The following is a 17225-nucleotide window of genomic DNA, read 5'->3' on the forward strand; positions in this document are numbered from 1 at the left end:
CATGGAAGACAGGAAGTGTACCCAAATTCATTTTAGTCACGTTTGTATCTACCTATTGACTAAATATCTGCATAATATTAGAAAGATTGAGAGATCAGGGGGCTCTCACCATTACCCTGTGACCTTTGTCCTAACATTTTGACATCTTTTAGCTGAACATTTTTTTTTTGGCTTTCCGTATATATTTCTATTTATAAAATATAAATATTTCTAGAGTTATCGGTTTTTCTTTTTTGTCTTTAGAAATGTAATACACAAAAGTACATATCTGAAGTCGTTTTATTGACATAAATTTATATTACATACAGCCAAATTATATGTAACTTAGAGAAGGGTTAGGGTTTATGTTTGAATTACGACAGCTTGAAGAAGTCATTTAACATGTTTAACGATTTCCTACGTATCTCATCAGTCGTTTTAATTATGAAAATCGTGCTTTTAATGTTATCAAGTATTTCATTTTCTTATAATTTTCAACTAAATTTTGAATATCGAACTGACTGCCAGCAGCCGGTTGGATATTGAATATCGAATAACGAATAACGAACCGGCTGCTAACTTCACATAAAACTTGCACACCAAAACTTTGTATCTGTGATAAAATTTATTTAAAGGTTTTAATCGTGGTAATGAAATGTTGAATTAATAATTTATTAATTATACAGTTATACATTTTGTAAACAGATTACGTTCATTGTAATAAAACATCACTACAGACCCTAGCGTAGTGAACGAGTTCGGAAATATACAGACTGTAAGAAGAGGCAAAAGCAACAACATCATCAAAATAAGGTAAATTAACAATAAGGAACGAAAATTCATTTCTTTTGTCGTTAATTCTTTTTTATCCATTTTCCCGTGTGAAACTGAAATATCCAAATCTTAAAAATTACAATAATGGCTGTTATTATGTAATATTTATCTAAATTCTCTAGTGTAAATTTTTAGTACAATTAAAACTTTTTTTATTATTATAGGGTAACGGTAAGTGTTATCTATAACGGATACTTACTGGGTTTGGCAATAAACTTTGATTCATAAAAATACAGGAACAGGTCTTCTATTTAAGGGGTAAAATAGGTGCCCATGGGAATACCTCAAACCCGTCGATAAACTGTATTGCCGATACGTACATACATGTTGTCAAGGAGAAAATTAACAGCTTTAATCATCTCATCATAGTTCCAGTAATTATATCTAGCATATTAACCTTTTCTTTACAGAATGCTTTAAATGAGTTGAGGCAAATAAATTTTCAATCAGATTTTCGAAGGACCATTTGAATAAGTAAGAAAACTTCTGTTTAATAAGATTGTATGGAAGTGAAGTGTACCGAGTCGAACAGTCATATATATGTCAACCGAATTAAATGAACCATTAAAAGCAAGTAATATATTTAAACGTCCAAAGAGGTTTTTACATTCCAAAAATAATGATTTCCAATATTTGCATATGCTTCATTACAAACATAATTATAAATTCTATAATTGTAGTCAGGAGATAGTTAAAAGGATAGACATGTTTCAAGTAGATGAAATTTAACGGTTATTGAGTGTAGTTTTTGTAGCAATATTTAAAAGTCAAAGTCAGTGGGTCAACAACCTAACACATACTTGTTGACAAATTTCCATATAATCAAAATATTATTTAGTCCCACAGATGTAATTCAATGCAATGTCATACAATATTTACAAATTCATCTTTATCTTTTCAATTTCTATAGTTTAGAAAAGTAATTTGTTCGATGGAGAAGATTTTGGTATAAAAAGCACGAGATTTATTAGTATAACCCTTAATAAAACAACCAATGAAGATAATTAGGAAAAATATGGTTATCTGAACATTTATTCCTTCTTTCAAAATATAAAAAGATATATACATGTAAATTAAAAAAAACGAGGTTTCGACTAGAAACTAAAATTGCAAAATAATTACAATGCACTCTCTGATTTTTGATATTAACTGAAAACCTATCGTTTATAGAGAAACATCTAAGCATCTACTTGGAAAATGAGTCAGTTTGCCGATTATGAATCGGCTTCAGAGAATTATGACCATGGACGACGGGCAGCTGGGGCAGATGTGATAGTTGGTATGATGCAAGTGCATTTACAGAAGGATATTAAGGTAATTATGTATGTAAGAATGATCAATACATTCCTGCGTATATTAAGCTTGTTGGTATTCTTTTTTAGGAAAAACTCTTAAAAAGTTAATCCTTTGTCTTAAATTCACCAAATGAGAAATGTTACATTCAAGATTGAAAACGAAGATTATGGCAGATTTAAAAGGGTAAAAAATAGTATTATGTTATCAACAGCAAAAGTAGTAGAAGATTGTTGATAGCTCCAAAAGTCTCAGCGTATTTATGCATCCCCGGCTCCCAAATGTTTAGGTTTGAGCGTTCCTGATAAAGGTAAATCTAGCATCCCCGGCTTCCTAATTTAGGTTTGAGCGTCCCTGGTGAAGGTAAATCCAGAAAAGCGCTTCGGACCCTGAGACGAAATTTATAGTGTTTATTTCATTTGCAGTAACATATAATACTTATTGTATCATATAATAGTATGTTGGCTTTTAGTATCGATAATCAAGTTTTTTGGGGGTTTTTTTTGGAGGGGGAGGGAGGGAAACAAGAAGTAATAATATCAAAACATATCCCTCACATGCGGGTGTAAAATAGTACTTAAGAAAAATATTACTACGCATGCAGTGTTTTGAAAAGTAGACCCTACATTCCATTTCAAAACATTGTTCCGTGTAAAAAGATGACATTTCCCACATACAAAAACATCATACTTATTCGTTTATCATGAATAATTGAAGCCAAGAATGCTGACAGTGGCGTAAAACACCAACAATCAGTCATCAATTATTAGCAGAGATGTTGTAATGATATGATTGTCTACTATTTGATTTGTTTACTTTTCTACTATGCCCTTTTTTTATCCTCCACAATTTTAGTAAGCAATTTATTCTTAATAAAATTGAGAATGGAAATGGGGAATGTGTCAAAGAGACAACAACCGGACCAAATAAAAAAACAACAGCAGAAGGTCACCAACAGGTCTTCAATGTAGCGAGAAATTCCCGCATCCGGAGGCATCCTTCAGCTGGCCCCTACACAAATATATACTAGTTCAGTGATAATGAACGCCACCCTAATTTCCAAATTGTACACAAGAAACTAAAATTAAAATAATACAAGACTAACAACGGCCAGAGGCTCCTGACTTGGGACAGGCGAAAAAATGCGGTGGGGTTAAACATGTTTGTGAGATCTCAACCCTCCCCTTATACCTCTAATCAATGTAGAAAAGTAAACGCATAACAATACGCACATTAAAATTCAGTTCAAGAGAAGTCCGAGTCTGATGTCAGAAGATGCAACCAAAGAAAATAAACAAAATGACAATAATACATAAATAACATCAGACTACTAGCAGTTAACTGACATGCCAGCTCCAGACTTCAATTAAACTGACTGAAAGATTATGATTTCATCATATGAACATCAGGCACAATCCTTCCCGTTAGGGGTTTAGTATCATACCATCATAACATATAGGAGAAGAACAAAACCCGTGTCATGCCAACAACCATTTTTAGAATAAATGTGTTTAGTTCCGACGCAAAGACCTTATTAGTGACTCAATATTAAGGCCAAAATATGCAATCTTTAATGACTTGACAACAGTATCGTCATTATATCCCTTCCTAATAAGTCTTTTCAAAGGTTTTGTAAGTTTCTGAGGTGAATACTGACACCTCTGTGCTTTATAAAGAATATTTCCATAAAAAATATGATGTGAAATACCCGAACGTATAAGAAGTCTGCATGTTGAGCTATTTTTACGAATGATGTCTTTATACCGATGATAAAATTTAGTAAATTTTTTGACTAGTTTGTGATATCGAAAATCCTGGTGTAATAATTTTGCAGTAATACATAAACTTCTCTCGTTAAAATCTAAAACATTGTTACATACACGAGCGAATCGTACAAGTTGAGATATATAAACACCGTAAGATGGTGACAAGGGAACGTCACCATCTAAAAACGGATAATTAACGATAGAAAATTAAAAATCATCCCTTTTATCATAAATTTTAGTATTCAGCTTTCCGTTAGTGATATAGATACCAAGATCGAGGAAAGGGCAGTGGTCATTGTTAGTATTTGCTTTATTTAAAGTAAGTTCACCAGGATAAATTTCATTAATATACATACTGAAGTCGTCATTATTGAGAGCCAAAATATCATCCAAATATCTAAAAGTATTATTAAATTTGTTTATCAGATGTTGTTTTGGTGGATCCTTGCTTATTTTTGTCATAAATTGTAACTCATAACAATACAAAAAGAGGTCCGCAATAAGTGGTGCACAGTTAGTCCCTATTGGAATTAGTATATATAGTATCAAACTTTATTTCAGTTTTAAATCAAAATATAAAATGTATGGTTAACAGTGTATTATTTCAAATGAATTTATGGATCGTATAAACTCGGAATTATACATAAAACTTCAAATATCTTACATTAAATGAACATATCGGCGGTATGTAATAGCTTAGATCATTGTCCTTTGGTCTTTGGTGGATAGTTGTCTCATTTACAATCATACCCCGTCTCCTTATCTATATACCGTCAATGACTTTCATTTCTATACTTCATTTTTAGGCAAAACAGTTAAACACTCCTCTTCCTTGTGTCATCAAAATCACTTGGCAGCTGACTTAAAATCACTCCCCGAAAGTACAACCCGCCAAGGAGTCAGTATTTCAGTACTGCCATGATTCAATTGAAAAAGTTTATCAATAAATTTCATGTTCATTAATTCTGTAATTGTACTAAAACTAAGATTTCAATTCCCGGGGATTAAGTTGACCACAGTCTTTCTTAGCTTATTGTCTATTCTGTCTTGACCCCTTTGGTGTTTTTGTTCTAATACGTTTTATTTTTGTTTGTCGTCTTTACTGACGAGGGCTATTCCAGAAAAAAAACACGCCTTGCATGCACCAGGAAATCGGCATTATGCTTGTTTTAAGCTAGAAAGCTAGAAAACCCCCTAAAGCCGACAATAAATGTATTCAAAATTGAACTTATCTCACAAGATTAAAAGTTCGAATGTGAAGTTGAATACGTTTTAAAGTTGTCGTGGATGATATAGTATATTGTTACTTGATTTTCTCGGTAATATTTCTAATCTTAGACGCACACAATAGCTTCAAAACTGTTGTTGTTGAGTGTATTTCTCCTTTTTTCTAAAACAAAATGATACATCTAACTCGTCTTTATATGAGGGATATTATAAGTTTACGCCTCATGGTGTACTGGGGTACTTCAGGGTGTTAAAATACCCATATCTACGGATATGAACGTAGATAACGAATTTATCCCCGGTCTTAGTCCGAATCGGGCGAGTTTTATGGAAATTCGGGTACCAAGTCTAACGTGAACACAACGTTTTTTTCATTATCTAAAATAGTTTTACTGAAATTTGGAAATTTTACATATTTTTTACGGGGTGTAGGGTACTACCTTTTGTAGAACCCTACAGGTAGTCAAATATAAGACGTTTATAATACGGAGACAGAGAAACCGGATTGAGTCAAATTTGGCGCTCAATGTTGTTGGAGGTACGTCATAGATAGTTTGACGTCAATGTGGGTCATTTGCATAGCTAGTTCAGTAGTCCCATTCCTTTAAAATGTGTCAGTCAAGTGATGCATTTAATGAAATGAGTGTAAATGATCGGCATAATAGGACAATATCGTTAATGCATTAAAAATACTGACCGACTTTAGAAACGCAACACTAGATTATTTTTGTGTTATTTTTGAATGAATGTGTCCCCGTCAAAAGCGATGACTGCATGTTATAAACACAAAAATAATTGTCAGAAAGGTCAACAAATTCTGTCTGACATGTTTTGGCTTCTGTTTTACACCTTCTGGGTTTGCATTTGTTCAACCCATTAATTGATTTTGGCAATTATGCGGTTTGAACCTGAGGGCTTTTAAGGTTTTCCTTCGCTCGATTCTTTGGCAATTCAGTTGATGGGAAACATTTATGGCATGAATCTGTACTCAATGGCACCCGGCAATTTGATTAGCATTTGACGTTACGACCGTAAACATGTCTGGCAAATGACGTTGCGTATTCAAATTCCTGTTAATGTTTCATTGTCTCTAAACGTTTATCTGTTCAATGATGGCCAGCAACAAATCTTGTCTACTTGTAGCGTTGTTGGAAGGACAGTAAGACGAGTTTCTGAAGTCATACAGTATGATTTCAGCACGTTTATGTTTTAATGTTTGCAGTATTCTTAAGGGGTAATTCAGTTTTTTGTTTCTCAGTCTTGGCAAAATGGAGATGCACCATTTTAAAACTGGTTTAAATGAGGCAAAGGATTGAATGAACTGTTTCACAAAGCAAAACAACCAAAACAATCTCTCATGGGTCCAAAATTTCGCTTTAAGTAATTCGTGCGACTTCAAAAATTCGGCATGTTCAATAACTACAGGTAAGTCAGATTTTGATTTTTTGTACGGAGAAAGAAGTAAGATAAGCATGCAAAGTAGTTGTAAGAAAATCAAATTCGATTTGGTTAAAAAAAATCAACAAAATGAGTGTTGCGTTTCTAAAGCCGTTCAGTATATTTGATTACAAACATCATGAATAATCTACAGAATTCAATATTTCACCAGGAACAACCATGGAACGAAGGAAAACTTGCATGAAGTTCCCGCGGGATAATGGTTAGCAACGTCCGGGGATATGGGTTAGCAACACCCAGGGGCTATGGGTTTTGTAACGACGTGCGTTAACCAATCAAAATCCTAGATATATACTAAGCCGGGGATAAAATGGGGTACCTTCATGACCACTAACGTTAAATTTTTTTGCCAATTAACGTTAACAGCTTTTTTTCATCTGTATTTGACGAAAACGATAAATTTAATGGCGTGACGATAAAGAACAGTTTTTTATGAAATACTGTGTATGGAAAGGAGACACTGAAACATAGGACCAAATCGCTCGTTTGGTCCGAATAGGCCCCAAAAAGATATCTTCAGAGAAAAATATAGCCTCTTTGTTCAAACAAAATATAAACAGCAGAAATATTTGTTAATGAGTTTGGGCATATGATATGCATAGATTTATCGGGTTTTCTACACACTGATTTCGTTAATTATCGTCCACCCCTTCGTCTATACCACCCTGTTCAGTCGCTCCGTAATTCTTGTATCATTGCTTAGAGACGTGAGCAGATGTTATTAGCGACGTCACAATATATGAGGAGAAGTTATCAAGCTTAAATACGATAAAATGTATGTATTGCTGTAGTCATGACACTTTAAAATGGTTCTACATCTTGTCGATACATCTATTTTGGCATCGCACAATGCCATATGTTCGTCAGACTGTTTAATGTGTTATGACGTTTTTTCACTAAATCCATTGAATATGTACTGATTGATATTTTATTCTTGGAAAAACGTGATTTATTTATTAGTTTTAATTTGCTTTGAACTAGCTTTCAGTAACTGCGAGTACACTAAGATCGGTACTTTTTGTCTTTTTGTCTTTTTGTCTTTTTGTTGTTTTTTGTTTGTTTTTGTGCCTCTATCCAATATGATGAATGATTAAGCCCTGTGTAACTGATCTCTATAGTTCGTATGTTGTGTTATCACATCACTGTGCCAGGTTGGAATAGGATTGAGCATTCACAAACATGTTCAACCCTTCACATTATATAGCTATATGTGACTGTCCCAAGTCAGAAGCCTCAAATTCATGGGGTCTGTAATATTTTTATCTATGTTAGTATTATAGTAAACAATTGATGAAATATTACTATGTTAGTATTATAGTAAACATTTGATGAAATATTACTATGTTAGTATGAGTAAACATTTGCTGAAATATTACTATGTTAGTTTTAGTAAACATTTGATGAAATATTAATATGTTAGTATTAGTAAACATTTGATGAAATATTACTATGTTAGTTTTATAGTAAACAATTGATGAAATATTACTATTTTTGTATTAGTAAACATTTGATGAAATATTACTATGTTAGTATTTGTACACATTTGATGAAAATACATGCAAACATAGCTGACACATACAAAATCGACATGCTCTGACAAAACTTAATCACTCTCGTGATGAAAATAACAGTTTTTACTAAATTGTGATTTTATATCTATATATATATTTGTTTAACATGCACACGTATAAACATTGCGGTTTTTTTCCAACGCAATCATAGGTTTGAACGTAGTTTTCAATTAAGACTCGTTTATATTTTTTTGTTTGGGCTTTGTATCATATTTTCCCTCCGGTTTATATGATCCGTTCATCCTTTATTGACTCTTTAAATTCAAGAGTTTATCTAAAAATGAGGGTACTTTTTCTAAAAATGAGGATACTCTTTATATGGCCTTCCAAATACCGTTTCGATCCCTAACATCACTGAAGAGACATTTATTGTCGAAATCCGGATCTGGTGTACTAAAATATATTGACACCGTATGATTGTGGCATAACATCGCGGCCACAAGTTTAAAAAGTTTTTCTGTTTAGTATTAAATTTAAATTAAGATCCATTTTGTTACATCTTGTGATCAATTTTATTTGGCAATCGCCATTGGCAGTCAGCAGGTTTAAAGAACATCAGTTGTTCGATCTGTTAGTCAAATGCGTTTTGTTTAAATAAACTTTTTCATTTTTTTAGTCTTTTGGAAAATGTTGTTTGTGCTGTTTTTAGACCCTTCTACAACGAAATTTGTTTAACATGCACACATATAAAAATTGCGGTTTTTATCCAACGCAATCATAGGTTTTAACGTAGTTTTCAATTTAGACTCGTATATATATATATATATATATATATATATATATATATATGTTCAATATGTGTTTCCAATGTTTCTCAGAATTAAGGAATAAGTCCTTAGTAAAGCCCGAAATATGGCTAAGAACTGTCTAAACAAAATTGTTCAAAGCTGTCAACATGTCTTTTTAAAAAAGTAGAAAAAACAAACATCTAGTTTATATAATGAATTTGCATATTTTAGATCATAATTGCATGATTCTTCTTTGGCAAATGTTAAGGCCACACCAATTTGATTCCTTGTTCGACGGACCCGCCCGCACCTATTTTTTTCAAAACAGATTTTTAAATTTTTTTCTATATTCCCGCTTCCCGCATCCGGAAATGTAATCATGTCCATTTCCCGCACCGTTTTTTTTTTGTAAATATTCTAAAAAGATATCAACATCTGTCTTTTAAATCACACTCTAACCTGTATATAAAGATTTTAAACATATAAGCACCCAACCACACTGTGTAAATATCTGTTAGAATATTTGTTTTAGCATGAAACCTATTTATCCAAAGCAGGAGTGCTCCGATATAAATTTAGAACAGCGGAAATACATTTTAAGAACAAAAAATGGTTTCTTTCCCCCTTACTTATATTCCCTGTAAGAAAATGTTCGTTGTTAGAATAAAGAACAAAGAACTTCTGAAGGATTTGCCTTCAACTGCAATTATATTGTATGCTGGCGAAACAAAACTATCCATAGCCGCTGCATGTTTAAACACCTGTCCTGATTGATTCAGGGGACTGTCGTTCAGCATCGTTTGTTGATGTTGTTCATTGGTATTTTCCCATTCGGATATATTCATTAGATCGTTGGTTTTCCTGTTCGAATTGTGTACGCTAATAATTTTGGGGTCCTTTTTAACTTGCTGTTTGGTCTGTATCAAAGCCTCGTGTAAAAGGCCGTACTTTGACCTGTGTTTGTTATTATCAGGTTGAGAACAACCCATCCTCAGACAAGGGGTCATTTTACTGATGTAGAAAAGAAAATAGAAATACCAACATGACCAAGGATTTGTTTAGTTCTTATATACAAAACCTTTGAAAACTTAGAATGTTGTACTCAACAAGAGGAGAGTTGCATCATATTTTAAACAACTTTTTCTAAATGAGGGGTCCACTTATTTTGAATAATTATTAAACTGTTAAAGAAAATGTGTTAAAGTCCAGGAATATTACAAAATTCTTGGACATTTTTTGACCATTTAATACCAGATAGATATATAGTTCTTTGAGAAAATATGAGCCCTTTTGTACAAACATATATATTATAACTTATATTGATCCCTCATAAAACATGTCAAAGGGATAAATTGATAACATTACTTAAGGGGTTGCCCCAAACTGAATATGGCTTCGATGGATAATTGTCTCATTGTCATACATAGACCAGATTTAATTATTTTTAGGTGAATAGGGAAACAACACTTCAGAAATTAAAGAAATGTCAAAGTACAAGTGATAAATCAAGTTTTAACATTGTCAAAACCTACAATTTTAGGTTTACAAAAAAAAATTATAATCGCTCGCCTCTACTTTTCAAGCTTCGCCACAAAATTTTGAAAATTAAATATTTTTTTATTAAAATTTTCAAATCGCTCGCTCGACCCAAATTTTGGAGGCAAAAATCCGTAGAACAAGAAATTAAATTGCTGTGGCCTAAAGATTCGTATACTTTTTTACAATCTAATCATCTTAATTGGACATTGTATATGTTCCGGACCATATGAGTATTTGGACCATACGCGTATGGTCATAACCATATGCGTATACTCATATGGTCCGACCATAAGCGTATGGTCCTACCGTACGCGTATGGTCGGACCATATGAGTACAATACTCGTTTGGTTAATAATGGGCCGGACCATATGAGTATTTAGACCATATAGGTATTTTTTTTAAATTACATTATAAAAGTTTCAATAGTAGAGAAACTTTATTTGCCAAAAAAAATTATGGTTACATGACAATGTATTATTTTTATAATTCAAATACAATAAAAGTTAAATATTGATGCTATAGTTTTCATCGCTAATTAAATTCTTCCATGTTACTATCCAGAGACTTCTTGTGTAACAGTTTGTTAAGAAAGTTTTGAAATTTATTTTTTTAAGTCGCCATTCGCTCGTAATAACAAATCGGTAATGACCATCGGTAACGACCATCGGTATTACATGTAAGTTATAGATAATGCATATTTTAAGGTTTTCTTGTCGTAGAACACACCAAGGGGTGTCAGGATTGATAAAATGAAAGACCGACCGGAGGGAGGTCTTTCTTTGAACAATCCTGACACCCCGAGGTGTGTTCTACGACAGGAAAAACCTTTAAATATGCATTATCTGACTTATATACCGTCAAAAAATATTAATTTTATAAAGATTTGTAAAATTTAGTATCCTTTTTTATCGACAACAATAAAGTGGGATATTCCTTTCTAATGCGTTCAGGTTTTAATACGCTCTGCGGCTCATTTAAAATGTGAAATAAAACTCACTAAATAATTTAGATATAAACCTTTTAAAAATTGTTATCCATACACAATAAAAATATAACTGTAACTGCATAAAGTAAGACACAAACGAATTGTTACAATTCAATAACGGTGTATGACAAATACAAGACACGTTGTAAGTTATTGATTGTACCACTTAGCTTATGGAAAAAGGGGAGGGGGTATTTTTTTTTCGTTTTGTTATGTTATTTCTATCGCGGGAAAGTTGTTATTTATTTAACCATTTTACATGAATTAAATGAAAAATTCAGAAAGATTGTTTTTCGAATAGCAATACATTTTATTAAAAAATAATCAGGATAAAATTATATACCCTCCGCACCCGACCCTTTTGTGAGTTACGTTAATGTTATTCAATAGAATATAAGATTATTTTATTAGTTGATCATTTGATAGAGTAAACGGTATACATAAATTTTAAAAAGTTATGAACTGACACGAAGACGAATATAAATACATGTAGGTTACAGTATGAGTTCCTATTCAGTGTGTATCGTTCTGAACAAGCATGAAATATTTGCCACTGGACGCTAAGCAATCAACCTATTCAGTTTGACTCAATAATAGTCATCAAACGTACCAGGATTATAAGATTTTCAAAATCTTAAACACGAATATGTTAAATCTGGATTTATTTTATGAAAGTCTACATTAAAATGCATCTGACCTATATGATACTGTTTCTTTATTATAGCGATAAATCAACAAAACTTCACGTTATTGGTTTCTAAAATTAAATTGCGGGTCTACAATGGCGGTTTCCTTTACATCTATCATCCGTTGAACTTTAGAAAATAAATTTCCAAATCGGCAACAAAAAACTCTTAGACGAATAAAATTTTGAAGTAGATCATAGATTGCATGTTTATCAAGGAAAATAATGACCTTACACAGGTAATTATTTTATGCCTTGGAGAATATACCTTTGAAACATGGTATCGTCTGGATAGATTCTGAAAAAGAATGACCTGACGTTCTGAAAGAAAATAACTCCATATAGGTATATAATGTGTTTATTATTGTTTTGACAAGTAAGTCAAATTAACTATGTGAAACTTTTAATATTATTTATGAAATTTATGTAGCTATTCCTTTAATTATAATATAAATTAATAAAACTATCTATATGATAGCGTCTTTTTAAAGGACGGTCATATTATATGACGAGTTTAAAGATATTAAAAGTAAACTGTAACAGAGTGTTAATTACCCCGACCATATGAGTATATATCTATATGGTCATGACCATATGCGTATGGTCCAAATACTCATATGGTCCGGAACATATATATATTGACCAACTGAAATAAAAAGACATAGTGACTGACGTTTTTAATGAAGTTTGTTCATGCATCCGTTTATTCATTTAACCAGGATATCCACGTTCTTGATGCTGGATGTGGAACAGGAAATTATTCCGCTGCTATTTTAAAATATGGTGTACGTAAACTGTCGATGATGGATGCTAGTAAAGGAATGTTGACAAAAGCAAACGAAAAACTTGTAGCAATGGGATTGTCCTCATATGTGGATGTTAAACAAGCATTACTTCCAAATCTTCCATATGCTGATAATACTTTTGATGTTGTTATGATGAATCAGGTGAGAAAACTATTCAGATGACTCTACATATCTCTGTATTTACAAGTTGATGAAAATTTGCATATAGGCTATTTTTTACTGGATTAAATCAAATATTATGTAATAAAAATATATCTTCATGTGCTACTTTTTGAGTAAATGAGGTCAAAGTTTTGTATATTTGCTCATAATTCAGGTTTCTGGACGAATTTTCTTTTTCGAAAGAAAGACAGAACAAGATTAAAAAATTCTACTATTTACAGTTTTATAAATTTTGTGTCACATAATCTCCTTGCAAAATGAAACAAACTGCCGTTTTAAAAAAGAGGGGTACATGAACTCGTTTTCAAGATAAATCAGTTTGAATGATAAAAATCAGTCGAAAACTGCATTTTTTCCCGGTAAGTGATAGTTTGACGTCGCGAAAATAACTATTTACGTTAACAACGTCATCACCTCCTCTGCAACTGTATCATATGCCCTTACATATATCTTTCAAACTAGTGTTGTAAATGTGTTTTTATATATACTTTGAATATGCAGTAATTGTCGATGAAAATAGAAATTAACTAGAGGCTTTAAAGAGCCTGTGTCGCTCACCTTTGTCTATGTGAATATTAAACAAAGGAAGCAGATGGATTCATGACAAAATTGTGTTTTTGTGATGGTGATATGTTTGTACATTTACTTTACTGAACATTCTTGCTGCTTACAATTATCACTATCTATAATGAACTTGGCCCAGTAGTTTCTGTGGAAAATGTTACCGATAGTAAAAATTTATAAATTTTATGAAAAATTGTTTAAACTTGACTATAAAGGACAATTACTCATTAGGGGGTCAATTGACCATTTTGGTCATCTTGACTTATTTGTAAATCTTACTTTGCTGAACATTATTGCTGTTAACAGTTTATCACTATCTCTAATAATATTCAAGATAATAACCAAAAACGGCTAAATTTCCGTAAAATTACCAATTCAGGGTCAGCAACCGAACAATGGGTTGTCCGATTCATCTCAAAAATTTCAGGACAGATAGATCTTGACCTGATTAAAACAATTTTACCCCTGTCAGATTCGCTCTAAATGCTTTGGTTTTTGAGTTATAAGCCAAAAACTGCATTTTACCCCTATGTTCTATTTTTAGCCATGGCGACCATCTTGGTTGATTGGCGGGTCACGCCACACATTTTTTTAAACTAGATACCCCAATAATGATAGTGGCCAAGTTTGGTTCAATTTGACCAGTACGACGGACGACGGACGCCAAGTGATGAGAAAAGCTCAATTGGCCCTTCGGGCCAGGTGAGATAAAAAGAAGTTTAAAATTGCAAGTTTGTGAAAGATGTTATTGTATAAAGGGCTTAATGATGGGCCAAATCGGTTACTAGTATTGGTTTAAAAAGGACACAATTCTTCAATTATAACACCTATTATTACAACCGTAAAAGTCGTGAAACGTTCTGGACAAGAACAAGCCATGGGATATGCACGAAAAGCGTAGCTTTCAGTGAATTAAATATGTGAATGAGTGAGGCGTGGTAATATTAATGGACGATGACACATGTCAAAGGTTAAATGCTGACCAATAAAACTTTACAGTGTTTTTCGTAAATTAAATATGTCAATCATATAGTGACGTGATTACTATCTCTCATTTTCAGAAAATTAACACATGCATCATATGTCAGTCGGATTTGTGTTTCAGATACATGTACATGTAAATGAGACGTTGTCATGGGATTTATATAGAAGTTCACAGACCCGAGAGACATTTATGTGTTATTGAATAATTTTTTCTCTCCGAAAATTCTTGATGGGGGACAGATGCAAAATTTTATTCGATGTTTATCTGCCTTCAAACCATGAATAGGACGTGTAGTTTCAAATGAGTTAAACGTTGTGATAAGAAGGAAATATTTTTAAAATCAATTATGAAGGTACTACTATTTTGCCATTCCCAACAACTGGAAAAATTATCGGTTAATTGATTGGTTCTTGATTGCGTAAGGTCCAGGGACAAATATTTGAAGCAACCTCAATTCACGGAGATAGACCTTTGTAAAATGGAGAAAATGACTAAACATCCATATATTTCTGGAATATCATTTCCGACACGGAAACCAAAATGACAGTAGGAAAATTTATGGTCATTTTTATCACATTTTGTTTTATTCTTTCATCAAGGAGGCGGAACCAGACAGTGCATTAACAACTTCTGAGCACTGGTTTAAACTCCTCCCATTCTTTATTATTCCTATGAGAAGCGGTCAAATAAAAAAAGAAGATGTGGTATGATTGCCAATGAGACAACTGTCAACAAGAGACCAAAATGACACAGACATTAACAACTATATAGGTCACCGTACGGCCTTCAGCAATGAGCAAAGCCAATACCGCACAGTCAGCTATTAAAGGCCCCGATAAGACAATGTAAAACAATTCAAACGAGAAAAGTAACGGCCTTATTTATATAATTTTTTTTTTAAAGAAAACAAATATGTAACACATAAACCAACGACTACCACTCAATTACAGGCTCCTGACTTTGGACAGGCACATACCTAAATCATGTGGCCGGGTTAAACATGTGAGCTGGATCCCAACCCTCCCCCTTAACCTGGGACAGTAGTATAACAGTACAATTTAAGAACGAACTATCGGGTACTTATATATCCCGACACAAAAAAAGACAAAATAAACAGACCTGAGAGTACTCGCAGTTATCGCACAGCTAATTCAAAGCCACTAACAACTAATAAAAAAAATCATACACCTAATACTAAACTATCAATCCGTACAAAAACGGGATTCGATAGTGCTCTAACTAAAAATCTATTAATGCACTCCTTTAAAAATAACAGAAGTTAACTGACTCGAAGAACAAAGAAAATCACAATGGTTCATTGTTTATGGCTTGAATTCGAATTTTGGCATTAGTTGCTGTCTCAATGTTGTGTACTAAATAATGCTCTAATCGCACTTTGCTTTTTAAACAACCAATTTTCTAACTCACTTTCATTTTGAATTTATGTATCAGTCATATGACGATTTCCATACTTAATTTCGTTCGCCTCTAAATTGTTTTATTATATAGGGTATTGTATTCACTAGGTAAATAGATTGAACATGCGTTCAATGCGCTGACTTTGTTTGTGTGAAATTTTACTTCAAACATGTTTCTTTTTTTTTATTCACAACCATTTCTTTTGATATAACATTTCCACTTTGTTTAGGTGTTGCATCATATTGGAAAAAATCCAGATGGCGAAAACTACCCATCTATCATTGACACATTTGAGGAGGCGAATAGAGTTTTAAAAAGCTCTGGATTGCTCGTAATTACGACAATGGTGAAAGAACAGCTTCCTGGAGTGTGGTATTATTGTTTTAATAAAGAATTCTTGCGCAGATATAGCTTGAAATTCCCATCTGTTAATGCTTTTAAAACTATGTTATTGAAGTCAAACTTCGATGTTGTCAATTATCTTAGCGTTCTCGGTCACGATATTGTTCCAAACTACACTGATTTAGAAGGTCCTCTGAATAAATCTGACCGAGACAGTGAATCGTACTGGGATGTTGCTTCGAAGCAGGAATTGTTAGAAACATTGAACACCGTACATTGCATGAAAGAAATGGGAACGCTTCAACGTTTTTACGAGGAACATGATAAAACAGATGAACAAGGATACTTTGCGATCATCATAGCCAGAAAACAGAATATCAGTTAGATTGAAAAAATGTAATTGCTTTAGAATACCTTATACATAATACCACATATGACGTTTCTTTATTTATAAAAACGTTGTTGGAAATATACAACTAGTAAATCACATTTACATATATATACACACGTATCGGAGCGCTCTTAGATTACAACTATACACAGTAGGGGGAACATTTTTACTTTAGTTAAAATAAAATTTGAAGGACGTTGTTGTTGTGTCTATATCTATGGCAAGCCGTTCTCATCAAACCTATGTGCAAGCCATTTTTTTCGAAAAATTTACACAGTGAGATTTAAAAATCAAAGTACTGAAGTACTGAACATCAGAGGACCTCAAATTATGTTGAATTATTGATAAATGACAGGCGTTTATATAATACCTGCCAGACAGATATGTTCACCTTACAATAATTTGCTATCATATCTGAGATACTGACTTGAACTTAACTAAACTTTGTGAATTATCAGCGATTACGTGGTCAAAAGACAAACAGTGAGAT

The 17225-nt window shown here is 32.7% G+C and overlaps 1 protein-coding gene across 1 annotated transcript; it reads left to right on the top strand.

Moving 5' to 3' along the window:
- The first annotated feature begins 2010 nt into the window (after positions 1-2010).
- Positions 2011-16729, top strand: LOC134689826 (demethylmenaquinone methyltransferase-like). The gene is made up of 3 exons (XM_063549792.1): positions 2011-2127; positions 12786-13013; positions 16232-16729. Exons 1-3 carry the CDS (start codon positions 2011-2013, stop codon positions 16727-16729), a joined length of 843 nt encoding a protein of 280 aa, XP_063405862.1.
- Positions 16730-17225: the final 496 nt, after the last annotated feature.

Source organism: Mytilus trossulus, chromosome 11 (genome assembly GCF_036588685.1).
Source record: "Mytilus trossulus isolate FHL-02 chromosome 11, PNRI_Mtr1.1.1.hap1, whole genome shotgun sequence".
NCBI classification, from domain to species: Eukaryota; Metazoa; Mollusca; class Bivalvia; order Mytilida; family Mytilidae; genus Mytilus; species Mytilus trossulus.

Bases quoted from the DNA above. Each gene is read 5' to 3' on its own strand.
- LOC134689826 (XM_063549792.1), top strand. From the start codon at position 2,011: ATGAGTCAGTTTGCCGATTATGAATCGGCTTCAGAGAATTATGACCAT. The intron at 2,128-12,785 runs GTAATTATGTAT...TCATTTAACCAG, and splicing joins ATTTACAGAAGGATATTAAG to GATATCCACGTTCTTGATGC. The intron at 13,014-16,231 runs GTGAGAAAACTA...CACTTTGTTTAG, and splicing joins ATGTTGTTATGATGAATCAG to GTGTTGCATCATATTGGAAA.